Below are 15,350 nucleotides of genomic sequence, written 5' to 3' on the forward strand. Positions count from 1 at the left end.
AGTTACAGGAACCCAGCCCAAGGGTCCCGACAGCACTAAGCTTGGTCAGGAAGGAGTTAATTGAGTCTGAGCTCTGGGTCAGGAAGAGTTAACCTAGGGGGTGGAGGCTCTCCGCTTTTCCTGTGGAGAGAGTAAGGGTTGGCTGCGGCCAAAGTTACTCCATAGTCCCTGCTGTCCTGTCTGCCTTCCTGCCGTCTGGGCGTACCCGGGGACCACTGAAACTCTGCGTCTCCACAGAGGTGAGTGTATCCAGAGCCCAGCACTGGGTGGGAAGGCAGCAGGGTGGGAGAGCAACTTTGGATTGATGGTAAGGAGGCTACTGAACCTAGAAGGGCAGAGTCAGAGCTGGGGTGGACAGAGCTGGAATTTACTAAGTCTAGGGCTGGGAGAGGTTAGGCAGTGGAGCAGAGAAGACAAGAGTGACTACCAGTCTAGAATGGGCTGTCTGTGGTCAAACATCAAAGCCAGCCCAGAAAACAGGGAGCAGGCAGGGGACAGTAGACTATTTTGGTCCTTGTGTTTAGAGACTTTTTATAGCCTCTCTGCTCAAGACTAAAGAGAGGAGAGGACAGAGGCCATCCGTGAGGTCAGACATGCTCAGTGCCCTCCTGGGACCTTGGAATCTGACCCACTGCCTGAGTGTAGTTCCTGAGAGAATAGAGCGGGGCTCCGGGAGACTGTCATTGCTACCTAGGTTTCAACCATTCGCATTCTAGTCAGATTTACCAGATACCGCCGAGTAGTGGAGTGGAACCTGTGGTGTGGGCTGGGGCTGCAGTTGCCAGGGTCTCTGCTCTGAGGTTTCTGTGAAGGGTGGAGGTCACCTCTTCTTCACACACTCTTGCCTAGTTTGTTCCTTTGTTGCCTCCAGATCCAAGGTTCCTTCAGTCCGCAGAACCAATAAGTCCTTCTCAGCTGTGCGGGGACGGGAAGTCGGCGGGCAAGGGTGGGTGTGTTGAGCCATGTGGGTGGCCCATTCTGTTAGCTGACAAGAAAACTGTCAGTCCTTGATTTACCTTCCCTCTTGCCCTTTTCCGCAGCACAAGGGAGGTGAAGGGAAAAGGCCAGAGGTTTCTGGATGGGAAGGAGGCAGGGACCCTGAGGATCAATTTCTGGGTGTGTAAGTTATTCGGAAGAATCGGTGGAGGGAACCGATTAGTGAGACTTGGGGTTCCTGCCCGGTTTTATAACAGCGAGATCAGAAACCAAACCCCAGAGGGAAATGTTCTCATAGGCCAGCAGGGAGCCTAAGCTGATTTAGATCTGCACAGTAAAGCAAGAAATCTGGATCCCAAGGTGGCACCCTAACTCTCAAAAGGACCAGTATAAACCCATTTCTTTCCAGGCCATTGTCCTGGCCTCTGAAATGGAAGTGTGGGGGTTGTTGGATGGAATGGTGTTTACGGTTAGGCTTTCTGGGACTCCCCTTGGCAGGGGCATGGAGTGGCTGGCAGTCGCAGACTGATATGGCCTAGGGACCACCTCCCTCTCCTTCCTGAATAGCCCTGCCGGGCCTGGGCAAGGAAGCTGGCAGCAGTTCCTAGAGGCTTCTACCCTATGGTTATGTCCCTGACCTCGGTGCTTGGGGGCGGGAAGGGTGGGTCGACTGCAGTCACCCTGTGGCTGGGGAACCTCCTTGTCTTGGGTTTGAAGCTACACTGTTGGGAAGAGGTATTTTTTCCGGTTAAGGCCGATTTCGGGAATCGGGTTAGGACCCGCCTGATTTTTCCTTTCCAAGTGTCCTGCTTGCTTGTCCTGTGTGCGTGGCCCAGTGACCGGATTGGGCTGCTCTCAAAGGGGCGTAGATACCCCGTCCCCAAGAACCACCCAATGTCTCTAAAGGATTGGGAGGGAGGTTCTACCTTCTGCTCTCTGGGCATGGCACCAGTTGGTGGGGGAGGGGTGCCTGGCTGATCCTCTACCCAGAAATGCCTGCGGGAGAGGGGCAGGAACAGCCTACTCTCTTCCAGACAATTCCTCTCTTCCTACAGGCGCCAGCAACTCCAGAGAATTGCTCGCTGCTTCTCAGTTACTTGTGCATCCTTCACTGTGTATGGAGCACTGACCTGCCCAGCTCCGTTAAGATGCTCTTGTCCTCACCCACTACACCATCGAGGGGACGAACCCCTAGCGCCGTGGAAAGACTGGAGGCTGACAAAGCCAAGTACGTCAAGACGCACCAGGTGATAGTACGTCGTCAGGAGCCAGCCCTGCGCGGGGGATCAGGACCACTGACACCACACCCCTGCAATGAGCTGGGGGCCTCTGCCTCGCCCAGAACGCCTGGGCCTGCTCGCCGGGGTAGCGGCAGGCGACAGCCAAGACCTGACTCCCTTATCTTCTACCGCCAGAAGCGGGACTGCAAGGCTTCAGTGAACAAAGAGAACGCCAAGGGCCAGGGGCTAGTACGGCGCCTCTTCCTGGGCGCTACCCGGGACGCAGCTCCGAGCAGCCCTGCCCCTACAGAGAGACCTGGGGCTCCCGCGGGGTGGGCTGGGTCCCCAGATTCTCCGGAGGCGACAGGGAAGCGCGCATTGTGTCCCACATGCTCGCTGCCACTGTCAGAGAAGGAGCGATTCTTCAACTACTGCGGCTTGGAGCGCGCGCTGGTGGAGGTGCTGGGCGCCGAGCGCTTCTCTCCGCAGAGCTGGGGCGCAGAGCACAGCCCTCAGGTTGCAACGTCGCCGCCGCCAGGCTCCGGGGACACCAGCGATTGGACATCCAGCGACAGGGACGCGGGTAGCCCGGACTGTGCGGGCGGCGGCGGGGGCTCGGAGGCGGCGGGGTCGGCGCGGGACGGACGCCCCACGGTGTCGGTGGTGGAACGCAACGCGCGCGTCATCCAGTGGTTGTATGGCTGCCAGCGCGCGCGCGCCCCGCCGCGCGAGTCCGAGGTGTGACCACCACCACACCGGAGGACGGCTTCCGGAGAGCTCGCCTCGTCCGTGAACAAACCCTTCCCCTGGTTCTTAGGCTCCCCGATCTGCTCGCTGAACAGGCGGGACCACAGGGGCCAGGCAAGCACTGTGGAAACGGGTAGAGTGGCCACGTGTCCTCTCTAGATGCTAAATGTGAACAGTGATGGACTTGGGGTGGGAGATGAGCGAACTACTGAATAAAGCTAAAATGTTATTTACTAAAAGGACCATGAGTTTGGCTTAGCCGGCATATGTTGAAGAAAAAGGAGAACTGGTTCGCGTGGCTGAGTGTGAGAGTTTGGCCAAGCGGGACCTTTGTCGGTTATTAAGAAGGTAGAGGATAGCTTTCTGGAGGAGCTGTAATGCATGTGGCCAACGTTCCTGGAATTTAGAAAGTGCTCGGTACACTGTAGCTTGCTTGAATTACCCAGGATCCCCCGAGCTTCGCACACCAGCCTCGCCCTCCGAGTCCGGAGGCAAGAAAGGCTGAGGCTTGGAGGATCTGCGATGGAAATTACTAAAACTGGGACACCTTTAGGTCAGGATTCGGATCCTCCTGCTACTATTATTGTCTGTGTGTGTCCCAGGTCAGCCTCGCCCTGTTAGCAACCACTGTGGTTTTTAACACTGGGGATTGAACACAGGATTTCGTGCAGCTAGAAGACCTCAAACAACTATATGCCCAGCAGGGTTCCTTTTTCTCAGGCGACACAAAGTCGCGGGTTTTCTTCACAGGTTCCGGTCGAAGCCTTTGTTCAGGATTTTCCTCCTTCAGCTCAGATTTCCTTCCCTGACTCTTCATTCTTCTCCAGGAAACTTTCCCAAAATTCCCCATGTCCTCTGAGCTCCCACGGGTAGCCCTGTTTTGTGCCTCAGCAAAACCTTGAATGGGACCCGCTGGTAGGGAGCTACCTACCAGCATTTTCGTGTATTTCGAAATCGCATATGCCGTTGGGTCACTAGCAGGGTTTGCTGAATGAAAGGAAGCTGGACAGGGGAGTCTGCCTTCTGGGGCTTTCTGGAAAGTCGCATCTTAAATCTAAGGCCATCCATCCTGTCACCTGAAGGGCCTTGGAACTTGTCAGTAAAGAAGGTAAGGAACCCTTTAGCCAGACGCCCCCCACCTACGAGGTCGCCCGCCTAAAAGTAGCTTTTCCTGTTGTCCGATAAAAAAAAATTACGCTGTCACACTGAGTGTCGATCCAGGAAATTTTATGGAAGGTAGGGAAGGACGGGCGCCAGCGAGGCTGGCCGGCTAGTCGCCCTTGGGCGCGGCCTTCACCCTCATCTCTGCCAGTTTGTGGGTGAGGAAACCCCACTTGAAGCCTGCCGCGGGATCCGCCTCCCGTGTCTCGGGGCACTCGGTGGCCTCCTCGGCAGGCTTGTCGTCCTGGGACTCCGGGTTCCGCTCCGCGGTGGTTTCCGCGCCGCGCAGCATGGACGCCGCCGCCTGCTGCTGCTGCTGCCACCTGCTGGCGAACGCGTCCCAGAATCCTGGTCCGCGCGGCTCGGTCTCGGGGGCGACCGCCTGGGTGGAAGGGGGCGCAGCCAGTGGGCTGCAGGAGAGGTAGGGGGTCAGCATGATGGCCAGGGGTCCCGGAGAGGGGCAGTGGGCAGAAGAAAGGACAGGCAGTGCGGCCAAAGAGTCCGGGCAAGGTCTGCAAGCAAGGGCAGGCGGGGACAGGAGAGAAGATGAGATGGTTGGGCAGAGGGGAACTGGGATTTCCGAGTTGGGGTGGGTGGGGGGTCAGGAATTTGGAGAAGTGACTCTGGCGCAGAGAGGAGGGTCTCTGAGAGGAGGAGGGCAGGAGAGAGTTGGAGTGGGCTTGTTTAGGCCCTATAGAAGGGAATCCCTCAGGCTCTAGGATTGAGGGAAAGAGGAGTTTGGTACACGGAGAAAGTGGAAGAGATCTTGGCACAGATGCTTAGAAAAGATGAGGGGTAAGGCGGATTCGACGTGGAGAAGGGCTGGGAAGGAGGGGCGATAAGACTTGAAGAAGAAGCCTTGCCTCTGGAAAAGTCCTTGGAGAACTGGGACTGGAGGGTGGGGGGTAGGACCCCTGAGGCAAGAGTAATAATGGTTGGAGGTCCTAGGGAAGAAGGAAATGTGGTGGGTGGGTGCGAGGGGCTGAAAGAAGGCAGACTTGCTGAGTGTGTAAGAAACAAAGCCAGCTAGAGATGAAGCCCGAGTCTGTTCTCAATACCAAAGACCTTGTCAAGCAATGCTTTCCAAACTGGTGTGCCTTGGGGTCCTCTGGGATCCTCAGACCTCTATGGACACCAAGAGAATCAGGAGAAGGGGATCTACGCTGGTGACAAGCTGCTTTGGAGGGTGAAGGTTTATCATCTAGACCATGTCAAGGTCTTCTCTGCTGTCCTGGGTTCAAGGGAGATGGCTGTCCTCAAGAAGAGGGAGGAGCCGCCCATAAGGACTGCCCTTTACCTCAGTCCCAAGAGGTCTGATTCTATCTCCTACCCAGGTCTGCTGTCTCCTGATAGGAAAGAGCAGTCTGGGGCTGTCCCTATAAAGCCCTAGAGGATTAGAAGGACAGAGGGAGCCCTGGTGGCAGAAGGGAGATCCTAGGACCCTTCCAGCCCCGCCCCCTAAGGACACACGTACTGATCAGCACAGGGCTCTGGTGGCAGCAGTTTGTCCTCATCTTCTTTGTTAAACAGAGATGACATTGTCAGCCAGCCTTTCACCCCGACCCCCTGAACCTGGGAGGGAAGAGCTGGGAGTCAGTCAGGAATATGGCCGAGAGGCAGCCAAGCCTCCAGGGCTTCACCACTGCCTCCGGCAGGCTTCCCAGGCTCGGATGGAAGCACTGCTGAACTCACCCTGCGGGCCAGCTGTGACATGGGGTTGAACATCTCCTCCGTGGGTTCTGCGGTCTCAGACTCCACCAAAGCTGGGCTCTCCCTCTGGGACACAAGACACCCCCCAACCCCTGGCATGAGAGGAGCCCCATTGCTAACCAGTGCACACACACAAGGCAGTCTGTGTACCATAGAAGCACATCTGCTGTGCACCCTGCATCTCCACGAGAGCCCCTGGGAATGCTTGCAGATACACTTATCTCTACATAATGCCTCTCCTCACACACACAAGCCTGGTAAATCTCTGAGCACATACGCCTGCCCACTCCCAAACACATCCAGACGAACTCAAAACCTCAGACGAGGGCACCCGACATGCACTACTACCGGCATCCATGCCTCTTTGTGGCCACACCTTCCCCCCTGTATACGCATGGATGTGCAGTCAGGCGCCCACACGAGAGTACTCATGTGGCTAAGCGATTCCTGTATCCTCTTCTCCAGCAGGAAGCTGGCTAAACAGAGACCTATGCACAGCAGTTTTCTCCCGCCAACCAAGTGTAACACCTGGAAATGCCTACACGAAAGTGTACAGGTACAGGTTGGGGATTTAGCTCAGTGGTAGAGCGCTTGCCTAGCAAGCGCAAGGCCCTGGGTTCGGTCCCCAGCTCCGAAAAAATAAAAATAAAAAAAAAAAATAAGAAAGTGTACAGGTACAGAAGCATGCTCAAAACACACATCCACGAAAACTCACGAAGTCCAGTTCACACCGGCACCGGAGTTTCCACAGAGACACTAATTGCTAGCGTTTTTCCTACGGTCACACCCACAGAAACCCAGCCTTGGACACCAACCTGTCCAGTCATATGCTTATCCGCCCCCTCACTGGGCTAGTTCCTGCCCCTGCCCCTTCTATTTGTGTACCCTCCACTTACCACAGCTTCTAGTCTAGATGTAAACTGTCTTTGCTTCAAAGTCCTTTTGGGCCCTCCCTGTCACAACCAAGTATGGTGCAAGTATGGCTTTGATCGGATGCTGCTACTGTGGTCTGCAGAGCATTAAGAGCTACTCCCCACTCCTATAAACTGGAGTTCATTACTCTCCAGGCAAGGGATCCCGCTCCGATTAGCTCTGCCCACCAGAAAGCTGTATAAAGCGCAACTCGCTTTTGTGTCTACTGCCAAGCGGCACTGGGATGATCTTTACCACACGGCAGCTCATGAGATGCTTGGGGTCAGTGGTGCTTCTCTCGTGGCCCTGGCTCTCCCTGTTCTCCTTCTCTTGAACATCTGTCATTGCACTGCACTGTTCCTGATCCCACAAAGGAATCTATCTTCTTCCCCAGCCCATTCGATGCTCTCTATGCTCCCTCGCTCTACTGTCTGTCTGTCCTAGAAAACACGGACAGAACCTACCTCCTCTGCCAGGTCCTCTTCAGATTCTCCACTCAGAGTCTGTAGCACTTTGGACTTGTAAGCTTTCCAGAAGGCTTGGTTCATGGCTGCCAGAGAAAGGGGACTGGCACCCAGGCACGGAAGGTGGGAGCTCAATGGCCAGCAGTGGCTCTGCTTCCAGAAGCTTGGAAGAACTGAGAGCCTGTCCCAGAGATCCGGTGACTTCATGAAAGATGTACTAGCCTCCCCAGCTGGCACAGTGCCAAGCAGGTAAACCTGATCCCGGCGAGGTTGAGGTTGGGACGGGCTTGTACCATCTCAGCCCCCACCCTGTCTTGCTGGTCTTGACCCACATTGACAAACGTTAATGAAGTCAGTCTTTTTGGAGAGTCTGTTTTCCTGCCTGCACTGGATACTGGCTGATGGTTCATCTCTTAGAAGAGCTGTAGAAAATGTTTTCCACTCAAAGTCTTGAGTCCAGGAGCCATACCTATGCATTCCGTGATTGCAGCCATTCTAGCTAAGTCCTCGTCAGGGTCCCACCCTGTGTCTACCCAGTCCTCATGAGCTGGAGTGGGAGGATCCCAGGCCTCCACTCAGCATCCTGGGCTTCCATTTCACTGCTGGTCTGGCCTAGAAACCTGTTCTCCCCAGGGATGCACGTGCCTGACTCCCTGTTTCCTGGCAACTCGTTCCAAAGGGCCAGAACTCTGAATTATTGCTGAGGTCCTCTCCTCCCATAGAGTAGAGCTGGCCTTGGCCAGCCTGAGAGGCACCAGGCCAAGAGGAGTGAAGGCACCACTTCTTGGTCATTTTCCTGTTTTCTGCCAGCCCTGCCCTGGGAGCCTGGGCATAGAGAAAGAAAGCAGAGGTGGGGGGTTCTTCTAGGGGCATTTCCTCTTGGGCTAGGGATACAGTGCCCCACACCAAACTCCCGAGTTAGACTGCCTGCCTGGATTATATGAAGTCCCGGGCACCAACCCCAGTTCTGAAAAACCAACCAACCAACCAACCAGCCAACCAACCGAGCATTCAAGCAAGCAACCAAACAACAGCAGACAAAAAGCTCTTTTTGTAAGAAGCGCTGAACATTCTTCAAGGACAGACCCCTTAGGTGGTAGATTCTTTGTGAAACAATTTAACGCTTTTTGCCCCAGGAATTTGCTTGAGAGTAGAGGGGCGTGGAGCTGGGGGACAGAGGAGAGAGGTAAAATGAAACGCCAAGGGTTGAGGTGGGGAGGAAGAAGGTTCTTTGTTAGAACCTAGAGGTTTCTCTGGGTGACCCATCCACGATCACACTAATTCTCATTGATGAAGTAATTTATTCATGGCACAAGCATCGGTGCTGTCCAGAGACGTTAAAAGCATTCCCTACCACTGAAATCCGAGGTGTGGAAACCGTGAAGTGATGCTGGGGCAGGAGGAATGGTGGGACCGGCTCCCTCAGGCCCGCTCCTGCCCCCTTCAGAGCCCAGTCACTATCTCGATGACCACCTGGGGGCGCTCAAGCAGTCAGCCCGCCCGTGACGTCATCAGAAGCAGTCTGCCTAGTCCTGCTCCGCCCCCGGACGGGCCTTTCGTGACGTCATCGAACGGCCCGGAAACGCCAGCACGTGTGGGTCTTTTCCTTACTCTTGTTTCTTGGTCTTGCGTGTGTGTGTGTGTGTGTGTCTCTCTCTCTTATCATGGGTCGCTCCCGGCGGACCGGCGCGCACAGAGCACATTCCTTAGCCCGCCAGATGAAGGCCAAGAAGCGGCGGCCGGACCTGGATGAGATCCATCGCGAGCTGAGGCCGCAGGCTCTCCCGCGTCCAAAGCCGGAGCGGTGCGCAGAGCCGGATCCGGACCTGCCAGGGGGCGGCCTACATCGCTGTCTGGCCTGCGCGTAAGTCTAGCCAGGGGCGGAGCAGGGTCTGAGATACCAGCCCGGAGCGGCAAGGTCTGGGTCGAGAGCCGCTAGAAGCTTCTCTGTCTTGGGACCCGTGGGTCAGCCCGCCTCTCATCCTTTCGGGTTCGGAATCTGATATCCGGCAAGGAGCTAGGGCCAGGGAGGTAGGCACAGCTGAGAGACCTCACCCCTTCACTCTTTCCCTCACTCTACATCCCTGCAGGAGGTACTTCATCGATTCTGCCAACCTGAAGACCCACTTCCGATCCAAAGACCACAAGAAAAGGTATGAAGAAGTCAGTAGAGGGCTCGTGGATGGGTGGCATGCAGGAAGGTCTTGCACTTGGTGAGCTCCGGTCTCCTACTCTTCTTTCTCCCAGGCTGAAGCAACTGAGTGTCGAACCCTACAGTCAGGAAGAGGCTGAGAGGGCCGCGGGCATGGGCTCATATGTGCAACCTCAGCGACTGGGCGTGCCCACAGAAGTGTCCACTGAGATCCCTGAGATGGACACGTCCACCTGAGTGGCCAAAGGATTCAGGACAGAGAAACTGCCCATGGGCAGTGTGGTTCATTGGCCAGGCTGAGAGTGGGTATTTTGGGTTTGGGGTTTGCAGACATGCCCTCTTCTGGGTGTTCTGCCCAAAATAAAGGACCTGGACCAGAGGGTGCACCTCCGATGTGAACTTCCCTTACACGGGGTTTCTGGGCCAAGATGTCTACTCCCTACTAGGTCCAGCTTTGGAAAGTGTATCCTCTGCCTGCTTCTTTGAATCTGGGCTGGAGTCTAGGTACAGCGTAAAACTGGAGAGTAGGATCTAGCAATGGCAGAGACTAATCCCCAAGGGGAAAACGTGGGTTTCTGCTGTTGCAGCCCCCTCCCCTGAGTCGCCTACCTCCAAGCCTGGGTGAGCGGCTGCCTGCCTCGTCATGGGGCCTGTGGTGGTTGCCGCTGCTTCACCATCTTCCATACAGCATAGCAGGAACCACCTAACCCGAGGACGGCCAACAGCGTAGCCACGATCCCAACCAGCGGACTCCGGGGCTCTGCCTTCAGCTCCCCAGCCACCTGCATCTGGGAGAACACAGAAGGTGCACATGAAGGGTCAACTGAGACTTCTAGGCAGGAAGGGGATAAGATGGCGTAGCTGGCTGAAGAAGATACGGACGCCATTTCTGCCCCAGGGAGATTCCACCCCAATCTTTCTCGCCTCACTGCCCATCTGGGTCCTGGCTAGTCAGGCAGCAGGGAATGCGATGGCCAGGCTGTTGGGGGTATCAGCCCTGTCATTGGGGGAAGTGGGGAGGAAGAGGTCAGTAGTGCCAAAAGCCTATTTAGATTTACTTACCTGTAGCACCCGGAAGTAGCCAGGAGTCAGGCGTCGAAATCTCATAGTGAGGGCACTGGTCTCCCTGTTGGCCTGTGAAAGGGAGCAGAAATGAAGACTAGATGTCGCCCAGGGTACCAAGGAGTGGAAACCATAGCGTAAGGTCCCTGACCTATTTGCCTGGGCACCGTGTGGCTCAGAGGATGCTCACCGATGCTGCCTTACCCAAGTCTGGCAGGGGGCAGGGCAGCTGGATCTTTAAATCTGCTCCCTTCCCCCCTGCCTGCTGTAGCCTTGCCAGCCTTAGGGGCAGCTGTCAGGAGAGATCAGCATCAGGCCTGAGTAGCAGCTCCTCCCCCATTCACCAGAGAGGCCAGGCCAGGCACGTAGGCAAAGCCTTGGCTGGCAGTGCCCAGGAGGCCAGGCATCACACAGGTACTGGGCAGCCTTCCTCAGCCATAGTCTGGACCATGTGCGAGCATTCAGCGAAAGAGGTCATGTGACTTGTTAGCCACTTTGCCATTTGGGTTCTGTAAATTCAACCACTTTGGTGGGAGGGTGCCCTTCATTCCTCCCCAAAGATGGGGTTCCCACAAGAACATCTCTTTTGAGGATGATCAAAAAAGATTTGCTTATGCCTTTAAGTTGTCTATAATATTGTGTTAAAAAAATTTTTAACTGCATTTATTTGTGTGTATGTATTTTGTTATCTCTTGCTTTTTTTTTTCTTTTTTTTTTTTGAGACAGACTCTTTCTCCATAGCCCACGGCTATCCTGGAACTCACTAGGAAGATCAGGCTGGCCTTGAACTCGAGAGAGCCACCTGCCTCTGCCTCAATCATGCTAAGATTAAAGGTTTAGGCCAGCGTGCTTAGCTTTTTGTTCTGTGTGAAAATGAAAACAGGACAGTTTTCAGAATGGCGTGTAGAATAGCTAAGGAAAGAATAAGAGGGCTGTATACAGTGAGTGAGTGCCTCTCTGTCATCTGCAGGCTCTGGACTAGATCCCCAGAACCACAAAAAAGAGGAGAAAGGAAAACTAGATTTAAAAAAAGTGTTAGCTGGGTATGGTGTCACATGTCTGGAGTCCCAGCACTCCAGAGGCAGAGGCAGGGGGATCTCTGAACTGGAGGCCAGAGAGACCTTGTCTCAAGAACAAAAGGAGAGAACGAGATAACAGGTGGTCAGGTACGGTGGCACACTCTGTAATGCCAGCACTCAGGCGGCAGAGGCAGGTAGATCTCTGTGTTCGAGGCCAGCCTGGTCCACAGAGTTGAGTTCTAGGATAGCCATGGCTGTATTGCGAGATCCTATCCCAAACAAATAAACGAACAAAAAAGAAAAGAATACAGACCTGAATACAGAGTGAAACACAGGTGGTTGGGGATTTAGCTCAGTGGTAGAGCGCTTGCCTAGCAAATGCAAGGCCCTGAGTTCGGTCCCCAGCTCGGGGGCACTCAGGAGTTCACACTGGCATGTGTAAAGCCCTGAGCTTCCATTCATAGCACCCCATAAGCAGTGTCTTGTCTATAACTCCAGTACTCAGTAGGAGGATCCAAAAGTTAAGGTCATCATCCTCTGACATACAGGGAACCTCAGGCCATCTGGGATCCACAGGACTCTGAAAAGGAAAGAAACCGTTTATACCTGTTTCAACCTTAACCTACTCTCAACTCCACCTGATGGCGTTCTTTGTCCCAGGCCCCATGTCATACAGCTGCCATAGGTTAGGGACCTCTGTGGCTATCAGACTTTGGATGGCCGAATGGCCACTGCCTGTTCTCAGTCTGTTGACCCAGGCTTCTCCGTCACACTCCTGCGCTCCCTACCTTAAGAGTTGTTTGCCAATTAATCTGGGAGGAGGGCTGGGTACAGGGTTGTGTGTTGGAGCACACGCCCAGCATGTAAGGCCTGAGGTTCAGATCCCCAGTGCTAAGTTAGACCACTCGTCCTACTAAATGTTCCTATTTTGAGACAGGGTCTCTGTAGTCCTGGCTGTCCTAGAACTCACTCTGTAGACCAGGCTAGCCTCAAACTCACATCCACTTGCCTCTCCTTCCCCAGTGCTGGAGTCAAAGGGGTGTTCCCACCATACTTGGTTATCGTTCTTTAAAAGAAATATATTTAAAATCTACGAATAATCATACTAAAATTAACCGGGGTGCATGGATGCTGTGGTGTGCGTGTGGCAGTCACAGAACCACATGTAGGAATCAGTTCTACATGTGGGTCTCAAATATTGAAGTCAGGTTGTCAGGCTTGGGGACAGGCAGGTGCCTTTACTGACAGAACAGTCTCATCAGCCCAGTTTCATGGTTTCATTTGAGATGAAAAATGATGCCCTAATACCACTAAAAAGTAGGATTTAACTTTATTTTTTTTTCTTTTTTTTCGGAGCTGGGGACTGAACCCAGGGCCTTGCGTTTGCTAGGCAAGCGCTCTACCGCTGAGCTAAATCCCCAACCCCTAACTTTATTTATTATTTTTTAAAGATTTATTTATCTATTCTATATAAGTACACTGTCGCTGTCTTCAGACACACCAGAAGAGGGCGTCGGATCCCATTACAGATGGTTGTGAGCCACCATGTGGTTGCTGGGAATTGAACTCAGGACCTCTGGAAGAGCAGTCAGTGCTCTTAACCACTGAGCCGTCTCTCCAGCCCAACTTTAATTTTTCTAATGCCATTTATTAATAAGCACCTCAGCATATCACATCTGTGTCTTGGGTTTTTTTTTTTTTTGGAGCTGGGGACCGAACCCAGGGCCTTGCGCTTCCTAGGCAAGTGCTCTACCACTGAGCTAAATCCCCAACCCCTTCATTTTTCTTTTTTTTTTTTTTTTTTTTTTTTTAAAAAGGTGGTGATGGTGCACACTTTTTTTTTTTTTTAAAGATTTATTTATTTATTATATATTGAGTACACTGTAGCTGTCTTCAGATACACCAGAAGAGGGCATCGGATCCCTTTACAGATGGTTGTGAGCCACCATGTGGTTGCTGGGAATTGAACTCATGACCTCTTGAAGAGCAGTCGGGTGCTCTTAACCGCTGAGCCATCTCTCCAGCCCTTCATTTTTCTTTTTAAAGAGAGCATTTAAACATTTTTATGTGCATGTTTGCCTGCATGAATGTGTACGTGCCATTATCATGACTGGTTTACCTCAGAGGCCAGAAGGGGTCATCGAATCCCTGGAACTACAGTCAAAGACAGCTGAGCAACCAACCAAGTAGGTGCTAGGAACTGAGCCCAGGTCCTCTGGGAAAGCAGCCAGGGCTCTTAACACTGAGCTGTCTCTGCAGCCCTTGTGCGTTCCACCATACCTGGCCAGCATTCTTTGAGAATAAATATAAATAAAATATATATTATTACATGCTTACATTGAATTTTTATTGGCGTGCATCACTGGGTTACTATGTAGTCCTGACTGTCCCAGAGCGCACAATGTAGATCAGACTCTCCTTGAACTCATAGAACCTACCTACCTCTGCCTCCTGAGGGCTGGGATTAAGGTGTGCGCTACCACACCTATCCACAGATTTGTGACTTGTTATAATTGTTGGTGTGATTCTAAACATTGGTTTGTGCTTTTTTTTTTTTTTTTTTAAGATTTATTTATTTTGGGCTGGAGAAATGGCTCAGCCAGTAAAGGCTAGGCTCACAACCAAAAATATAAGATGTATTTATTTTTATGTATGTGAATACACTATCACTGTCATCAGACACACCAGAAGAGGGCATTGGGTCCCACTACAAAGATGGTTGTGGGCCACCATGTGGTTGCTGGGATTTGAACTCAGGACCTCTGGAAGAGCAGTCAGTGCTCTTAACCACTGAGCCATCTCTCCAACCCGGTTTTATGCTTTTTTTAAGAAAAGATTTGTGGGGGCTGGGGATTTAGCTCAGCGGTAGAGCGCTTACCTAGGAAGCGCAAGGCCCTGGGTTCGGTCCCTAGCTCCGAAAAAAAGAACCAAAAAAAAAAAAAGAAAAGATTTGTGAGTATGGGTATTTGCCTGGGTTTTGTACCATATTCATGCAGTTCATGAGGAGACCAGAAGAGGGCGTGAGATCCCATGGAACTGGAGTTACAGACAATTGTGAATCAACATGTGGGCCCTAGGAATTGAACCTGGTTCTCTGCCTGTTTTTGGTGGTTTTTTTTTTTTTTTTTTTTTTTTTTTTTTTTTTTTTTTTTTTTTTTTTTGGAGCTGGGGACCGAACCCAGGGCCTTGCACTTCCTAGGCAAGCGCTCTACCACTGAGCTAAATCCCCAACCCCTCTGCCTGTTTTTAACTGTTGGCCATCTCTCCAGCCCTAATTGCTGGCTCTGTGTTACAAACTGTTTTTGGAAACTGAGGCAGAAAAATCACTGGAACCCATGAGTTGTAGAGCACTGTGAGCAACATAGAATTAAGAGCAGCTTAAAATGTGTAGCAAGAAAGCAAAGTGCGGGCTGGAGAGATGGCTCAGCGGTTAAGAGCACTGGCTGCTCTTCCAGAGGTCCTGAGTTCAATTCCCAGCAACCACATGGTGGCTCACAACCATCTGTAATGGGATCTGATGCCCTCTTCTGGTGTGTCTGAAGACAGCTTCAGTGAGTGTACTCACATAGATTAAATAAATAAATAAATAAATAAATAAATCTTTTAAAAAAGAATAAAAGTGCTTTCAGGAGGCAGCTAATATGTCTGCAAATGTCTCTCGGGAATGGCTGGTGAGTTTACTCTTCACTTATGGTGACCAATAAAGGCATGTCGTGTCCTAAAATAAGTAATAACTGAATTGATTAAAGTCTTACTTTGAGAAAGGGACTCTTAAGTCTCATCAGATTGTCAAAGGGACAGAGTCTCGAGCTGAAGCTTTTGTTTCCTTAGGTTTTAGTTTCTGCTGTTTTCATTTTGTTTTGGAATGGACTCACTCTGTAGTCCAGGCCCTCCCTGAACTCGAACGATCCACCTGCCTCAGCCTCCAGAATCCTGAGATTACACCATTTACAGTCAGCATGTGCTC

The 15,350-nt window shown here is 52.5% G+C and overlaps 3 protein-coding genes across 3 annotated transcripts; 2 read left to right on the forward strand and 1 right to left on the reverse strand.

Moving 5' to 3' along the window:
- The first annotated feature begins 1,638 nt into the window (after positions 1 to 1,638).
- Positions 1,639 to 3,142, forward strand: Fam110d (family with sequence similarity 110 member D). Its single transcript, XM_032896468.1, has one exon. The coding sequence runs from the start codon at positions 1,929 to 1,931 to the stop codon at positions 2,898 to 2,900; it is 972 nt and encodes a 323-aa protein (XP_032752359.1). The 5' UTR covers positions 1,639 to 1,928; the 3' UTR covers positions 2,901 to 3,142.
- Positions 3,143 to 4,173: 1,031 nt separating this feature from the next.
- Positions 4,174 to 7,342, reverse strand: C1H1orf232 (chromosome 1 C1orf232 homolog). The gene is made up of 4 exons (XM_032888230.1): positions 7,151 to 7,342; positions 5,757 to 5,840; positions 5,539 to 5,636; positions 4,174 to 4,474 (listed from the first exon to the last, which is right to left on the reverse strand). The coding sequence occupies exons 1-4, from the start codon at positions 7,232 to 7,234 to the stop codon at positions 4,174 to 4,176; spliced, it is 567 nt and encodes a 188-aa protein (XP_032744121.1). The 5' UTR covers positions 7,235 to 7,342.
- Positions 7,343 to 8,717: 1,375 nt separating this feature from the next.
- Znf593 (zinc finger protein 593) lies at positions 8,718 to 11,026 on the forward strand. Its single transcript, XM_032896481.1, has 3 exons — positions 8,718 to 9,014; positions 9,241 to 9,303; positions 9,398 to 11,026. Exons 1-3 carry the CDS (start codon positions 8,815 to 8,817, stop codon positions 9,537 to 9,539), a joined length of 405 nt encoding a protein of 134 aa, XP_032752372.1. The 5' UTR covers positions 8,718 to 8,814; the 3' UTR covers positions 9,540 to 11,026.
- Positions 11,027 to 15,350: the final 4,324 nt, after the last annotated feature.

The sequence above is a fragment of the Rattus rattus genome, chromosome 1, assembly GCF_011064425.1.
Source record: "Rattus rattus isolate New Zealand chromosome 1, Rrattus_CSIRO_v1, whole genome shotgun sequence".
NCBI lineage: Eukaryota > Metazoa > Chordata > Mammalia > Rodentia > Muridae > Rattus > Rattus rattus.